We start from the raw sequence: 16,597 nt of genomic DNA, 5'->3' as shown, positions 1-16,597 counted from the left end.
TACACCACTGAGCTACATTCTCAGCCCTGTTTGTCATTTTGTGGTTGAGTTTACATATTCTGGTTAATTAATCCCTATCAGATATAAGATTTTCAGACATTTTCCCCCATTCTATAGATTATCATTTCCTTTTCTTGATAATGTCCTTTAACTCACAAAAGTTTTTCGTCCTTCACTGCCACTCCCATATTGGAGATTGACCTGGGATGCTTTACCACTGAATTTTGTCCCCAACTCTTTTTAGTTTTTATTTTGAGGCAGGGCCTAAATAGCTTAGGAGGTCTTGCTAAATTGTTGAGGGTGGCCTGGAACTTGCAATCTTCCTGACCAAGCTTCCTGAGTTGCTGGGATTACAAAGCATGTGCCATGATGCCCAGCAACTCACAGAAGTTTAAAATTTAGATAAAGTCCAATTTTTTTGTTTGTTTTCTGCCATATCTAAGAATCCATTGCCAAATTTAAGGTTATAAAAATTTATTTCTATGTTTTCTTCTAAGTATTGTATAGTTCTTGTATTTAGGTCTTTGATCCATTTTGAGTTAACTTTGTAGTGGTAAGTTTTTCCATTTTGCTTTTAAATAAATTCTTATTTTATTTGCAAGTATTAGTTTAAATTATTTTAACTTTTTTAAAAAAATTTAAGTTGTAGATGGATACAATACCTTTATTTTATTTATTCATATGCGGTGCTGATGATTGAACCCAGTGCCTCTTCACATGTGCTAGGCAAGTGCTCTACAGCTAAGCCTTTAACTTTTTTAAAAAAATAATCAGAGTTGTACTGCTTTCAAGCCTAGAATCAAATGTTATCTACCCTTAGTTATATTTCATCTATTAACTTCTATCTTCGGTAGACTGCTAGCCATTTGTAAATGGCTGTTTCGTAGCATAGGGATTTTCAAATATCCCAAGTTTATATTTAAATGCACTGTGTTCCTATATGCATGTCAACATATTTAGCATACACCAAAGCTGTACTTTGCTTTTCAGACAACAGCTGCCAAGCTGCTGAAACTGATAAGCACTGACAAGGCAGCCTGATTTCTGAGTCTGGCTGAAGGCTATACCATCCCCCAAGATAACCACCATTACCTTTCACCAAAAAGTGAGGAAGTAAAGCAGGTCCAGATTTGTTTCACTAAAGGCCAGCAAAAGCAGCAAAGCTATGCAAAACGATAATGGAAGAGTACCTAAAGTAGATGCTCATGTTTTTTGCTTTAGAAGACAAAATGAAGCTGAAAATTAGTGAGCAAAGCTTATCAGCCCAATGTTCCTACAGTGGGTTGTTGGGGTAAGCGGTTGATCTGTACATTCATTTAAGTGTTTCCTGTGGTTAGCCACTACAGTTCAGAGAGGCAGTATGAGAGTTGGACTTGACCAAATTTCCATAGGCAGGGCTAGAGTCCTTTCAAATTGTCTCTACAATCCCTAACAAAGGAGACTAAGAGCTGTGGTGAATAATTCCCTGAACTGTTGCCAACTACTCAGTTACTTAAGAAAGAAAGAAAGATATTTTCCCTTGACGCATGTCTGACTGCCCCACATTATCATTCAGTCTTATTACTCCTACTTCCAAAATATGTACACTTCTCCCCATCCTCACACCACCCCTAGTAGTCTGAACCATTATCATCTTCCACCTAGATTATTGTAATACATTTCCAACTGGTTTCTGTACTTCATTGATTCCAGACTCTTTTATTTTTTGTTTTCTTTTTCTTTCCTGTACTGAAATACTTCTTAAATAATGTAAAATGCAGTTCGGTAAGCCAGGGCTGCCCTACCACTGTGCTACACCCCCAGCCTCTTGATTTTTAATTTTGAGACAGGATCTCAAAAATTGCCTTGAACTTGAAATCCTTCAGTCTTTGCCTCCCCAGCTGCTGGGATTACAAACCTGTGCCACTGTGCCCAGCTGGTTCCAGGCTTTTTGAATATGTAAAACTTAAAAACAGTAAGCTGGTAATTGCCCTTTCTTAAAGTTAAATTAGTATAGCAAACACACTGCTTCTGCCTTGAGTGTATTTTGAGGTGCAGGAAAGAGAACTTCAAAGATAAATGATGGAAAGTGCCCTACTGTTGCTTTCATATGTGTGATGAGATAAATGATTGAAACTTGGCATTCATTTGAAGTACCTCTGACATTAGTAACTACAGTATAAATAGGTACTGTCAGAGTTTGCAGACTGCTTTTTCCTAGATTGCATGTTTAGTGAGCAGGACTGGCTACATAATTTGCAGAGCCCAGTGCAAAGTGAAAATGTTAGACCTACTGTTGAAAAATTATTAAGAATTTCAAACAGCTTTAGCAAAACTTTTAACCAGGTGCAGACTCTTGTGAGTGCAGGTCTTGTGCAACTGAACAGGGTGCATGTCCATGAAATTAGTTGGTGCAATTAAGGTGAAGTGTGTGTATGCAGATCATGAGATATAAATAGAGATTATGGTGGGACTAGGCCCTCTCTAATCACTCATGGGTACCCCTACTGCACGGCATCCCTTCTCATTCTTCTCTAATTCATCTACCATAGCCAATAATCAAAATGGTCTTTTATTTATTTATTTGTTTGTTTGTTTGTTTTTTGCAGTGCTAGGAAGGATCCCCAGGCCTCCTACAAGCTAAGCATGCTCTACTACCAAGCTACACCCTCAGTCCCAGAATGATCTTTAAAATGAATAAATGATCTTTTAAATAAATGTATATTGGATCATATCTTTCCTGTCTTCAAACTTGTCAATAACTTCCCATGTAACCATAAATAAAGTGTGAAATCTTCAGTGTTCCCAAAAGGTCTTGTTTACTCTGACCCTGATGACCTCTTTACTTTTATTTCATACCACTCTTAACTCTTAGTAAGTTCCAACCAAACTCCAGGGGTGCTCTACCACTGAGCTGCATCCCTAGCCCTTTTTATTTTATTTTGAGACAGGGTTGCTAAGTTGCAACCTCAAACAAGACAGGATTGCTAAGTTGCTGGCCTCAAACTTGAGATCCTTGTGCCTCAGCCTCCTGAATCACTGGGATAATAGGCATCACTATCATGCCCAGCTATCATTTTGCTACAGAACACAGCTTGCTCTCCTCCCCACTCTGCCGACTGGGGATTGAACCCAGGGTTTGCAAGTGCTCTACCACTGAGCTACATCTTCAGCCCTAATGTACTAAAAATTTTTCTATCTCTGGGCATATACTATTTTCTCCATTTGGAACATTAGGTCACCTGAGTCATTGGTTTTCCTTTGGAACATTACTGCAGTTTATAATCAATCATGTATTTATTCCTGTGAGTATATGATTACAGCTGGCTTCTCCACTAGGCTGTAAGTTTGTTGAGGGCAAGAATGATGGCTACTGTATGTTCAGAACTTAGCAGAATGCTGCACACTTAATACATGAGCAGTAAATATTTGTTGAAGGAATGAATAAACTTTCAAATAATACAGGCTCATACATTAAATTTCCTTCTCTCTTATAATCTGATAGTATAAGATCCCCACCTGTAGGCAGGTACCTCTCCTTAACACCATTCTCTTTGGCTAGAAGTGACCTTAAATGTCTAATCATGCTTTCTATCATCCATTCATTAAGGACATTCATAGAAAATTTCTCTTGAAGTCATTTTATTGTGTTCTGTTATTGTTTTTAGTATAATATATTTATGCTTATTACTTTCTCTGTGTTCTTTTTCATTTGCCCAGCAATTTAACTTCCCTAATCTTTAAAGAGCTCTGTCCCCTGGATTGAGCTCTGTCCCCTGTCTGTTTTGTGCAGAAACACAAAAGTGAAGCATGGGTTTGGAGGTATAGCCCAGTAGTAGAGCACTTGCCTAACACATGTGAGGTCCTGGGTTTGATCCCCAGCACCAAAAACAAAACAAAACAACAACCACCAAAGAAGAAGAAGAAGAAGAAGGAGGAGGAGGAGGAGGAGGAGGAGGAGGAGGAGGAGGAGGAGGAGGAGGAGGAGGAAGGAGGAGGAGGAGGAGGAGGAGGAGGAGGAGGAAGGAGGAGGAGGAGGAGGAGGAGGAGGAGGAGGAGGAGGAGGAGGATGGTGAGGAGCACCAAAAACATACTTTTCTTCATGCTGATGCTCGGAAAAATATTGTGCACTAAAAGCAGAGGTTAACTGTGCTCCCTGACCCCGCCACTCCAAAGCAGATATAAGTTAAAGAAATGGTACTTTTTATTGTGTCAGAGATTTCAACTTGGTCAATCTCCTGAACTTGTATGCCTATTTTATACTTTAATTGATTTTATGTATGTGTTCATTTATGGAAAGAATCTATATTTTTATTAGTTCCTTTGAGAAGTCAGAGATATCAAAAAAAGTTCCCTGGCCTTTATATCCTGCTTTAGTTTTCCTTATGAGACCAAATCTGCAAGGCTGATTGTGTCCTTTCTGTAAACTACTGGATGTTATGATTTCAGGATGCATCTTGAAACTTGTTTTCAAGAGAATGTTGTAAACAACCTCTGAACTTAACAGACATTTTGAGCTACATGAATACTAAATGCACCATAAAATTTCCTGTTTTTAAAAAAGAGGCATCTGCAATCACTATGCAATGTACTCCTCTACTTGTGTACTACTTGTGTTTTAGTTATTCTTATTAATAGTTATTTCCTATTATTTTTCTGAAAGAGTTAAGTATGATTACCCTAACTTTAGGGATTGTGTCCACAGTGTTAACTGAGAAACCACCACCACACAATTTTTTAAATTCCAAACATTATTGAGAATAATGCTTGACTTTACGGCCTAAAAAACTCAATGAGAATGTAAAGAAGAAACTGAAACACCATCATTCAACAAACTTTCAGTATGTATACTTATGTTTGTACATACCATGTCAGGATATACACATTTATTACAATGCTTTGGGAGTTTATTTATAATCTCACCTTCAAAATTATTTGGTGTACACACACAAAATTAGTGGGTCTTCATTAACCAGGATTTCTTTTCTTTTTTTTTTCTTCTCTTTTCCTGCCAGGAAGATATTTAAGATATCTCTTCCTTTCCTTCCTTCCTTCCTTCCTTCCTTGTACTGTCCATGGTCAGTGGGAATCTACAATCATTGCAATTTGAATGGAGGAAACTCTTGTGTTAACAAATCACCAGAAAGAGAACTCCTGTGTTGTTTTTTTGTGTGTGCTGCATTTATGTTGTTGTTGTTGTTTTTTCCTTTAAGGATGATTAAGTAAGGCAACTAGTTTCCACCGGGTGGGGGGGTGGGATGGATGTCCAGATTTGGCAAATTCATTATCTTTTTTGGACTTAGGCCCTAAGATGTTTTGGGGACAATCTGACCCCTGCTGCCCCACTCAGGCACACACACTTTCCAAGATACGGATTTTCTAATAAAATCCTCTGAATTGCCAATATAGAAATTAAAGAAAGTATTGGCTTTTTTTATTAAGCGACAGACCTGCTAATTGCATGAGAGGCAAACAGCACCCAGGCTGATAAGACCCGTGCCAAGGCTCTCAGGTGGGAATACTGGCACAGACGTGACACCGCTGGCGCAGACACTTTAGCTTGATGGAGCCAAGCCACTGAGTCTGTTTCCACCCCTGGATTATTTTCCTTGTTGAAGCCGCCTGCAGCTCAAAAAGACGTCTGAGCCAAGATCACGTTTCAAGATCATGGCTCGAAGCTAGATCTCAGTTTCCCTCAAAGAATCACCGTCTACCTGAAGGACATAGCGAGGAAGTAACGAGGTACAGCCGCAGAGTTCTATGTAGACGGAACCTCTAAGGGTTGGTGGGGACTGGAAGGAACGAGTCCAGATCACGGGACGGTCCCTGGCAGTGGGCCAACGCCCTTTGTCTTTGACCTCCTGGGCGCATGCTGGGGAAATGAAAGTAAAACCTGATCTGGTGCGGACTCAGCTGGAAGCTGGTGACAGGTAGGTTGCATCCTTAGAGACTGACAGCCCATCATCTTAGACAGGATCTGTGTGAAGAAGATCCTGGGTACGAAGTGAAAGGAAGAGACGGAAAATGGGAGAGAACAACAAAAACAATAGTTAGACTGGGGAGGCTTCTGGAAACAGCAAGCGAACAGTAATACCTGCTGTTTGCGGTGCAGACAGACCAGCCGCCTGACATGCCGGTCTCTGTGGTGACGGTCCTGAGGCCAGTCAGGCGACCTGAAACGCGCCAATTCGCCGCGCTGCACCCACCCCTCCAACCCTGAGCTTTCCAAGTCCTTACCAGAGCCAGAACCTGGAGTCTGTCCCAGCTCTCAGCTGGAACTCACGTCTAGTGATTCCCTCTGGCAAGAGCCCTCATAATAACCTTGTCGCGGCCATTTCTTCCCCAGGTGCAAAGTCCATGGTTCAGTCCTGAGAGTGAAAAGGAGGCTGAGCCAGTATGCTCAGCCCAGGAACATTGTGGACAAGGTCGGGGGATCCAGTTCCCTGAATCTCAGACTGATTATGGCAGGGGAGGTGGGGAATTTGGAGATCTGCAGGGAACACATTCTAGATGCGGACACTAAAGAGAGACCGTGACTTGCCCATGTCCGAATTGTCAGGGAACAAGGACAAGAAGCCAGTTTAGTCAGTGGTCTCACACCCTGGGCCTCAATTTAGTTGCTGGACTTCAGCACATTTGATTGGGGTTGTGAGTGACAGGACACCAGAGACCCACATGTAAAAAGTAGGGAGCCCCACGGGGCTGAGCCTTTCCTCCCTAATTTGGCCCCCAGAAAGTAAGCAAGAAAGTGAAGTGGAGAAGCTGGGAGGGAATAGCACAAATGGGTGACAAACGTGTTTGAACTGATTCATCATGAATAGGCACATATCCTCGGGCGGGGGCTGGGACTCTTCTCTCCCCCTTGAAGAAATGGTGACCCCAGCCTAGAAGAATCCACGCCGCCGCGCCCCAAAGCACCTTGCTTGCTTGCCGGATCGAGTTAGGACTCTTTTGCTTCCTACATTTAGTGTCGCTTTAGCCAATACACTTCCCCTTTCTGAACTTCAATTTTATACATGGTGAATCGGGGAAAGTAATGCTACCTTCCTTCCCTAACTCAGGGGTTAGTATAAAGATCAAAGGAAATCGGAATGTGGCTGTGCTTTTAAACTGTAAAGCGATTAACATATGTGAAGCGTTAGTGTGCTCCCTGGCAGTCAATCCTCACGTTTACAATGGTGGATGAGGGCAGCCAGGTTATAACCTTATAAGGCATAATTGGATTACAAAGGTGGGAGGGAGATAAAACGGTATCTTTCTTCCTAATTTTGGTTATTCCCGTATTTCCAAATAGGCATGTAAATTCTGAAACTTCGGATAACTACCCCCTCCAAATCCCAATTCTCAATTCAGCCCTTCGAGCTTTGTTCTTATTGCGAAATATCAGTAGCCCATCCAGAAATCTCGGGGCCTCAGCCGCTCTCGGGGGCTAGCGTCCCACTCTTCTCTCCTGGGTTCTTTATCCGTACCCTGCCCCGAGGCTCCGCGGGAGTCTGGGGTCGAGTCTAGGTCAGGCGCTGAGCCGGCAGGGGGCGCGGTCCACTCGAAGCCACAGCTCCCCAGGTCCCGGGCTCAGGCCACGCGCACAGTCCTCCGGCTCTAGCTCTAGCAACTCGATGCCAGAAGGCCCCTCACTGAGTTGTACAGGTCCTGGGATAAGAACCCCACTCCCACTCCCCCCAAAAAAGTTTTCCCGGTCTTCCTTCGCCCCTGCTTATCACCTGAACCCATGTCAGAGAATTAGGTTTGTGGCAGTTTCTCCACCAATCTCCTGGAGCCCATCTCTGAGCCCTCCGGGCACAAGCACAAGAGTCCCCCCAACCCCACACTCAAGGGAAAGCACTGCGCTGGGGCGCGCGCGCGGGAGGAAAGGGAGGGCGCGAGGGCAGAACAGGCCCCGCCCCCTCGGCTCTTATAAAGCGCAGGAACCAGTGCTGGCCACTCAGTGGTTTCTTGGTGACACTAGGCAGAACAGCTTCAGCCTTACCTCTTCTGGCTTCTCATCACAGTCTTGGACTTCAGTGTTTTGCTACTGCCAGACAGGGACGTCTCGGACCTTTCCCTCCAAGAACTTGGCAGATCACCCCTTCAGCAGGTAGGTGCCATAGGCCCAGCGAATTAAAGCGGGAGGGGGGAGCATTTGCCAAAACCCGAAACTGGGAGCGCTGGATGAGGAAAATAACTCACTTTGGGTAATTCTCTGCGGGGTACACCCCGCATCTCTGAATCCCGCTCATGCATACAGATGGAGCTCCAGAGACCTAGTCTCTGTTTCACAAACCAAGTTTCAAGCATTGAGCAGGGAACCTCTGGGAGCCTGGTGCTGTGCAGCTGCTTCCCCTGTGGGGCGGGTCATCGGCGGGTGCAAACGCCTCTGGCGTCGCTGAGCCCAGGGGAGATAAGCGTCTAAACCAAGCAGAACAAGGGGCTGAGACTGCCGGCTCCGGGCCCCCCCCGCCCTCCGGCTGTGCCCGGCCTGGGCGGTGCAGCAGACCAGGGTGCTCATGCTCGTCCTCTCTACTTTTTCAGTGTCTGTGCATTGCCAGAATGAAACTGTTTTCCGTCGCTCTGATGTTCCTGGGCTCACTCGCCTTCCTAGGCGCCGACACTGCTCGGCTCGACGTGGCATCGGAGTTCAGAAAGAAGTAAGTCCTGGCAGCGTCTTCCCCAGTCATGATACCTGGCAGACGAGGGAAAACTGATCGTTGGTCTCGCGGGGGTTAGAAGTGAGTGGGAGGGCTGAGGATGTAGTCCAGGGATAGAGAGCTTGCTTAGCATTCTCGAGGCCCTGGCCTGGATCTCTAGCACCGTAAATAATTAAAAAAATAAAAGAGTGAATGAGAATGAGTGCAGGCGGGAAGTCGCTTGAACTTACCCGAATTCCTCTGATTGTGTTTTCTAGATGGAATAAGTGGGCTGTAAGTCGAGGAAAGAGGGAACTGCGAGTGTCCAGCAGCTACCCCACCGGGCTCGCTGACGTGAAGGCCGAGCGTGTCCAGACTCTCATACGGCCCCAGGACGTGAAGGGCGCTTCTCACAGCCCTCAGATCAGGTAACTATGCCCGGTGCAGGGAGGGGGATGTGCCGGAGGAGTTATCCCTTTCCTCTGTCCTGGCCCTGGGCATACAGGGGCTGGATTTGCAGCTCGGATGTCGGAGCAATTTTCAACTCCCTCGGGTCCTAGAATAACTCTCGTTCCTGATGACTGGGGCCAAAGCCCTGCTTGATAGGGTCTCAAGTAGCCTTCTTTCCCGTTCCCAGCAGTCCGGACGCTGCCCGCATTCGAGTCAAGCGCTACCGCCAGAGTATGAATAACTTCCAGGGCCTCCGGAGCTTTGGCTGCCGTTTCGGGACGTGCACGGTGCAGAAGCTGGCACACCAGATCTACCAGTTCACAGACAAGGACAAGGACGGTGTCGCCCCCAGAAGCAAGATCAGCCCCCAAGGCTATGGCCGCCGGCGCCGTCGTTCCTTGCTCGAGGCGAGCCAGGGCCGGACTCTGATGTCTTCCGAGCCACAGGCACGAGCATCTCGGGACTCCCGGGTGCACCAAGTGCTTTCCACTCTCCTTAGGATTTAGGCTCCCGTGACAGCATCGAACAGTCGCGCAAGCGTCCCACTGGCGCTTCCCAGAGTAGAGGACTTCGGGGGAACAGGCTGAGACAGTCTTGCAGATACCTGGAGTCCAGAAGGCACCGTTTGGCCTCGAGCCCCGGCATTGCAGAGCCCCTTCTCCTTCGGGGCTGAGCGCTCTCTTCACCCCATGAGACTTGGGTGCCCCGGGAGGGCAGAGGAATCCGAGGGAGTGCCAGGCTCAGGGAGAGGAGAAACTAAGAAATAAATGCTGAGACCTTCGGAGCAGGGGTCTGAGCCACTGCTTTGCCCGCTCACAAACTTATTTCTCATGGGGTGTCACCCTTCGGGGCGCAAGCCCCAATATTACTTGAACTTTACAAACCTAGAGAGGAAAAGTGCAATGCGTGTTGTACATACAGAGGTAACTATCAATATTTAAGTTTGTTGCTGTCAAGATTTTTTTTTGTAACTTCAAATATATAGAGATATTTTTGTACGTTATATATTGTATTAAGGGCATTTTAAAGCAATTATATTGTCCCTTCCCCCTATTTTAAGACGTGAATGTCTCAGCGAGGTGTAACATTGTTTGGTTCGTGGACCGTGTGTGTGAGCGCGCGCGTGCATGTGTAAAATAGAGTGCCTGGTTACTGCCTGTGGAAGAAGGAAACATTGTGTCTCTATAATCTATTTACATAAAATGGGTGATACGCGAACTGCAAACCAATAAACTGTCTCAATGCTGATTCATTCTCGATTCACGCATCCAAGCAGGGAGGGTCCTGCTCCCGATTGCTCGGAAACTTGGGGTCTAGCCGCCGGTATTGGACAGGAGAGATGGAAGTGAAGGTGCGAGTTGACCGGTCAGAGCTCTGACCTAACAGAGCTTATTTGTCACGAGCTCCATGAGGGGCGCGCAGAGCGCGTGTCCTGGGTGCGAATCAGTTTCGCTGAGACGCCCGAGGTCACCGCCTAGCGTGGCGGCCAGGAGCGGCTGGATAGGATGAGCCTTAGTGGGGAGGCGAGACTGGACTCCCTGTCTTGCGTAATCGAGGCCCAGTTTTATGGAATTGCTCATGGAACCCTGAGCGAAAGCGTTCCTGGGATAGTTGGGTGTCTCGAGGCTTCTAGTGCGGAGTTTACTCCGGCAGCTGCGAGTGTCAAAATTAAAAGCTACACCAGCAAAACGTTCGTGTATCTCGGGAACTAGCACCCTAGTCCTCTCTTCGCTCTAGCTCCCAGCAAGCTGGTGGGCCCGTAAGCGAGCCTGTGGCGCCCCCTGCCGACCGCCTCGGATTGGCCCCAAGAGCCAAGAGGCAGTACGTGCGGTTTAATAAGTTCTCCTACGTGGGAGTCAGCACACAGCCTTAATGAAAGAGGAAAGAAGAAAAAAAAAAGTTTGCAAATGCCAACCAGCCCCCTCCCCCTTCGACCTGCACCGCGGCTTGCTGTTCTGGGACAGTGACTCAGCGCCCACACGCTGCGAAGCGTGCAGCTGCTGGCCGCAGGCGGGCTGGACGGACGTGCCGCCGGAACCGTGCGCCTCTGACGGCCTGAGACCTTCATTGTTCCGCCTCCCCCTTGCAGCTCTCCTCTTCCTTCCTCCTACCGCAGCCTTTTTCACCTCCCCCCCTTCTCTCTGGCCTTTCTTTCTCTCTTTCCTTCCTTCCTGCTCCTTTCTTTATGCCTTATCATCTTAGAAGTTACCCCCAGTTCCGAGGCTAGATGCTAGACATTGAGTGACTAGGACAGGGGGCACAGGAACAGTTAGGACAGGAGGAGAAGGTAGGGGGAGGCAATGTCTATGGGAAGAGGCATACCTGATTTTGATTTTCTTGCCCCATTGTCTCAGCCAACATCCTGAAGACCCCATTCTGTCTTCTTTTCTACAAAGTTTCTCTAGCCTTTCCACTTCAAAGCTTCAAAGGGATCTTAGAAATTTACCTGTTGAGGAAAGTCTAAAGGTGGTTTGGAGGATGGAAATGTTTCCAGAATGGCTTACCTCCCTTTGGGGCTTTTGCCTCAATTGCACATTATAGATCCTCTCTGAGAATGGCTCTTCCTTGCAGAAGCAGCCTGCATACACACATGAACATGTAGATCCTAGGACTGAGTGGACAGACAATCTGATTCTGAAGCAGTTTCTTTCTTTTCTTTCTTCCTTCCTCTCCTCCTTCTCCTTCTCCTCCTCCTTCTCCTCCTCCTCTTCCTCTTCTTCTTCAATTTTTATTTATTTATTTTTGACTGGGGATTGAACTCCAGGGTGCTCTATGCCCCCAGCCCATTTTATTTTTATTCTGAGATGGAGTCCCACACTAAATTGATGAAGTTGGCTTTGAACTTGTGATCCTCCTTAGCCTCCAATTTACTGGAATTACAGACTTGCTGGGATTACACTGCAACTGGCTGCAGTTTCAGTTTAGGAGAAAGAAGACCCTAGAACATGAAATTTCTATACAAGGCCTCAGTTATTGGCACCTGGCTGTTGATGAGTGTCCATCTTATACAGATTATTATCCTGTTTGATCTTAACGGTTTTGTGAGGTTCACCAGAATTGAAGGGTTTATGAATGCAGCCACAGACTATGGTGTCCTTAAGGACCTCTTAATAAATATTCACTTGGAGAGAACTCTGTGCTAGGCACTGGGAAAGTACAGGATTATGAATGAAGGAGTGACTAAAAACACCATCAAGGAATTTCTGTGCCAGGAGTGAATTTGGGGTGGTCTGAAGGGGCTACAGAAACTGCAAAGAACTGTGAATACTTCAGCCTCACAGACAGTGGCTAAAGACCAAACACTTTCCCTCTTCCTTGAGCAGCCAGGGTTTGTCCCGTCCCCACAGGGCCCTCCAGCCAAACCTCACATTGGCAGAGCTTCAGCCACCAGACCAAGCTGCCAAAGGCAGGTTGGGCACCAGCTTGGGGCTGTTGTAAGCGGGGAACAGGCATCTAGCCTTCCCTGAGGAGTCTTATGACTTCAGGGAATCTGAGGCGAGTACAGCTCAAATGGTGCAGCTCTGAGAAGGGAGAGGCAGCTGCTCAGCTGGAGTCCTTCCCACTGCTAATCCTGTGACTGCAGACATTTCTGAGGAGACAGAGACCCTCCTATGACCAGTCTGGTACATGGTCAGGATTAGCTGAAGGTCACCATCAAATCCTAGGCTTCTTTGTAAGCTATTCAGCAAGGCTTCTGGAGTTTTGTTTGTTTGTCGTTGTTATTTTTTCCACAAGGTGCTGAGCTTATCAGGATAGGATCTCTTGATGCCAAGAACACATCATTTATCAACAGTGATGAGTCATTTGTGAGCTGATTCAACCTGTCCACAGCTGAGAAGTAGCTATTATCTGCAGCTACTGTTGGTGGCTGTGTGATGGTACTATCCATTTGTAATCAGCCAAAGGTACCAGGCCGTTCCTCTAAGAGCTAAACAGCTAAGGTTGGAGGGGAGTGACAGAGGGGAATAGAAAGCAATTCTTTTTTTAGCATGAGCTTGGTGTCAGATATTCTCCTAAGCACTTTATATACCTTATCTTATTTAGTTCTCACAGCAGCCTTGTGAAGTAGGTGTTATTATCTCTGTTTGTAGATAAGGCAACTGAACCTCAGAGACATAAAGTAACTTAGCCAAGGTCACACAGTGACTAATAAATGGGGGAGCCTGGATATGCACCCAGGTGCAAGGGTCTATTTTGATGCTCCAGAGCCATAAGGAGTAAAATGGAAAACTTTTAATATTTAGGTTCTCAAGCCAGATGTCCCCATGAGTCCCCTACCACTGGGATAGTTTGGGTAGGTGATTTACACCTGTGGTTCTATAGGGTTTACAGGAGGGCTGGTAGGACTGGGAGGAAGAATTGCTTCAACAGTAAGCTCAGTGCATACAGAATAAATAAGTGAAGTGAGTTTTAAATTCTTGGTCCTGGTTTGAAGCAGGGATTATAACTCAGGAATAGCCTTTTCTCCCCCTGAGCTAAGCCACTGACCTCTTTGGTTTGTGTTGCCAAATATAGTTAGAACATACACTGAAGCCCTCAAGAGCTGGCTTTTGAGGGGAAGGCCTTCTGAGCTATTCCTGGCCAAACACTGTCCCACACTGTAGGTCTTAAGTCTCTGGAAGAACACCTGTGTCTACAAAGCTACAAATAGTGTTTCCACCCTTGAGGTGGGACCTTTTGTCTTGGCAACTGCTGCTCAAGGCAGTTTTTCAGAGGATGTTCTGAGCTGACTCTGAGAGTTATGAGTGCTGCCCCTCCTTTCCCCAGCTGAGGAGAGGGCCTTGTTATCCTGAGTCCCACAGAGGTTTCTGCCAAAACTGGGTTGGAGGCTTGGTCTTCATTTGCATGGGAAGAAGGGTGAGGCTAGATAGCTATCTGGTGGTCCCACTGGTCTTGTTCCAGAGTTATTTTGGAACATTCTGGAAAAACAATAAAATGACTGTGGCCACACAGGCAGCTGATTTTAGTAGGTTATTGTACATTTGTCCAACAGCAGGAAAGTAATTCTGAGTAGGAAGATGAATTTTTAAAAATAAAAAATACATTTTGCTTGTTATACAATATTTTTTAAGTGCAGCAACAACACTCACCTTTAATACCACTCTCAGAGATAACCACTATTAATATTCTACTATATACCCCCTAGACATTTTAATACATTTTCTCTTCTTTAAAAATGGAACTCGTTACCAGGCATGGTGGTGCAGGACTATAATCCTAATACCAGCCACTTCGAAGGCCAAGGGAGGAGATTACAAATTAGAGGCCAGCCTGAGAAATTTAGCAAGATCTGAGTGGAGAGAGATGAATTAAACACAGTTCTATTTAGGCAAGTTATTATTGTGAAAGTCTTCTTTCTGTTTTAATCATTTTATTTTTTCTTCTTTAATTCTCATTCCTCCTCTTCATAAGAATCCTTCCTAATATATTTGATAGCTATGCTAATTATGTGTATGGAATTTTGTAAAACCTGTATTGTTTCACAAGACATGTTGGTAACAAACAAATCTATTGTGTTGACATTTTTGTTGCTTTCTAATGTTCGAACTCACACACACATGCACGCACACACACACACAAATTCTACCACATTTTACTCTTCTTGTTTTTTAATGAGGAACACGTGGGTTGCCTCTGCTACAAATAATGTGTAGATGAATGTCTAGTTTGGTGACCTCTATGGATCTGAATGAAAAGTTTTTGAAGAAATGCATCATGAACTTTCATCATTTGTGCAAAAGCCTTCCTCATAAGATGAGGCCAAATTGTGTGAGATTGTTTTTTAGGATGCCTGTGCCAGTTTGTATTCCCACCAGTAGCGCATGAACGTTCCCATCTCTCCACATCCTTGCCAACGTGGCAGGTGTAATGGTTAATTTTATGTGTCAACTTGACTGGGTTTAAAGATACCCAGATAGCTGGTAAAACATTATTTCTGGGTGTGTCTGTGAGGGTGTTTGTAGAGGAGATTAGCATTTGAATCAGCTATTAAAGAAGATCTGCCCTCGCCAGGCTTCATCCAATCTGTTGAGAGCTGGAATGGAACAATAAGATAGAGGAAAGGCCAATTCCCTCTCTCTTCTTAAATTGGAACATTTAACTTCTCCAGCCTATAGCCACTGGATCTAGTTCTAGGACCTTCAGACTCTAGGACTTACACTGGCAGCACCTCCCCCAACCCTGTCAGACTGGGAGTTACACCCTCAGCTCCCCTAGTTTTCAAGCCTTTGGACTCAGACTGAATCATACTTCTGGCTTGCCTGGTTTTCCAGATTGTATATCTGGGAACTTTTCAGCCTCCATAATTGTATGAGGCAATTTCCATGCTAAATTACCTATCTCTGAAGAATCCTGATAAATACAGTATAGATCCTCTTTTCTGATGTTTGCCACCTTAATGGGTGTAAAAGTAATATTATTCAGTGCTGAGAATGTAGCTCAGTGGTAGTATGCTTGCTTAGTATATGTAAGGTTCTGGGTTTAATTCCCAGCACTGCCTTAAACAAACAAACAAATAAATAAATAAATAAAGCGATATGTTTGGATTTCCATGATGGGTTATTAAGTGAATTTTGACATATCTTTCTTTATTGATTGGTGGTGTGCACTTTCCCTAATGGGCCACACAATTAAAAATAAGTGGGATCATGTTTGTCTATTACCTGCTTTTTTCCTACTCTGATTCCTATAGCTTTGGCATCTTTCTTTTCTATTTTTTTTGATACCAGGGATTAAACTCAGGTTCTCAACCACTGAGACACATCCCCAGTCCTATTTTGTATTTTATTTAGAGACAGGGTCTCACTGAGTTGCTTAACATTTTGCTTTGGCTGAGGCTGGCTTTGAACTCATTATCCTCCTGCCTCAGCCTCCTGAGCTGCTGGGATGACAGGTGTGCACTACCATAGTTTGGACATCTTTTAATGTCCAAAACATATTCTGAGTTACTTCTGAAGTTTCATGAGGAGACAAGGAGGAAAAAAGACTCTTTTCCCAGGTTCCAGTAGAACTTTTCCACTCTTTTTATTTGTTAGGCCTCCATGTCAAAAAAGAGTTCCTCTGTCTATAAATTAGTAATATAATAAATTCTTGAACAGTAAATCTCTGGCCTTTTGTTCTCTTCCACTGCTCAGCCTATATTTTTCTGTACTAGTTTAACAATTTAAAAGATTATTATGAAACTTTTCAAACTTATATAAAAGAGATAATAATATAATGAGTCTTCATATACCCATTATTAAAATCCAACAATTATGATTTCACAACAAATGCCTAGCCCTTTTTCTTTTCTACTTTATTTTTTCTGTTCTATTCCAGATTATCTTTTCCTTTCCTTTCCTTCTTTTTTTTTCCCCTTCCTTCTTTCTTTTTTTTTCCTTTGGCAGTACTGGGGATTGAATTCAGGATGCTCTACCATGGAGCCACACCCCCATCTCTTTTTATTTTTTATTTTGAGACAAGGTCTTGCTGAGTTGCCAAGGCTAAACTTGAACTTGCCATCCTCCTGCCTCAGTCTCTGGGGTAGCTAGGATCACAGGTGTGTA

General features: G+C 44.9%; 1 protein-coding gene and 1 long non-coding RNA gene across 3 annotated transcripts; one reads left to right on the top strand and one right to left on the bottom strand.

The window, feature by feature from the left end:
- Window positions 1-5,385: 5,385 nt before the first annotated feature.
- Window positions 5,386-7,938, bottom strand: LOC120889628 (uncharacterized). The gene is made up of 2 exons (XR_005733632.2): window positions 6,217-7,938; window positions 5,386-5,972 (listed from the first exon to the last, which is right to left on the bottom strand). It is a non-coding gene; the product is annotated as an uncharacterized LOC120889628 (long non-coding RNA).
- Adm (adrenomedullin) lies at window positions 7,906-10,301 on the top strand. Of its 2 annotated transcripts, none has more exons than XM_013359313.4 (4): window positions 7,906-8,074; window positions 8,509-8,624; window positions 8,882-9,031; window positions 9,244-10,301. In XM_013359313.4, exons 2-4 carry the CDS (start codon window positions 8,527-8,529, stop codon window positions 9,557-9,559), a joined length of 564 nt encoding a protein of 187 aa, XP_013214767.1. In that variant the 5' UTR covers window positions 7,906-8,074; window positions 8,509-8,526; the 3' UTR covers window positions 9,560-10,301. The 2 variants fall into 2 exon arrangements, with proteins under 2 accessions (XP_013214767.1, XP_005326866.1); XM_005326809.5 differs by having other exon boundaries at window positions 7,907-8,074; window positions 9,241-10,301.
- The last annotated feature ends 6,296 nt before the right edge of the window (window positions 10,302-16,597 follow it).

This window comes from Ictidomys tridecemlineatus, chromosome 4 (assembly GCF_052094955.1).
Source record: "Ictidomys tridecemlineatus isolate mIctTri1 chromosome 4, mIctTri1.hap1, whole genome shotgun sequence".
Lineage (NCBI taxonomy): Eukaryota > Metazoa > Chordata > Mammalia > Rodentia > Sciuridae > Ictidomys > Ictidomys tridecemlineatus.
The sequence above is the reverse complement of the archived record's forward strand: the minus strand, read 5'-3'. Positions and strand labels throughout refer to the sequence as shown.

Bases quoted from the DNA above. Each gene is read 5' to 3' on its own strand.
- Adm (XM_005326809.5), top strand. From the start codon at position 8,527: ATGAAACTGTTTTCCGTCGCTCTGATGTTCCTGGGCTCACTCGCCTTC. The intron at 8,625-8,881 runs GTAAGTCCTGGC...TGTGTTTTCTAG, and splicing joins GCATCGGAGTTCAGAAAGAA to ATGGAATAAGTGGGCTGTAA. The intron at 9,032-9,240 runs GTAACTATGCCC...TCCCGTTCCCAG, and splicing joins TCTCACAGCCCTCAGATCAG to CAGTCCGGACGCTGCCCGCA.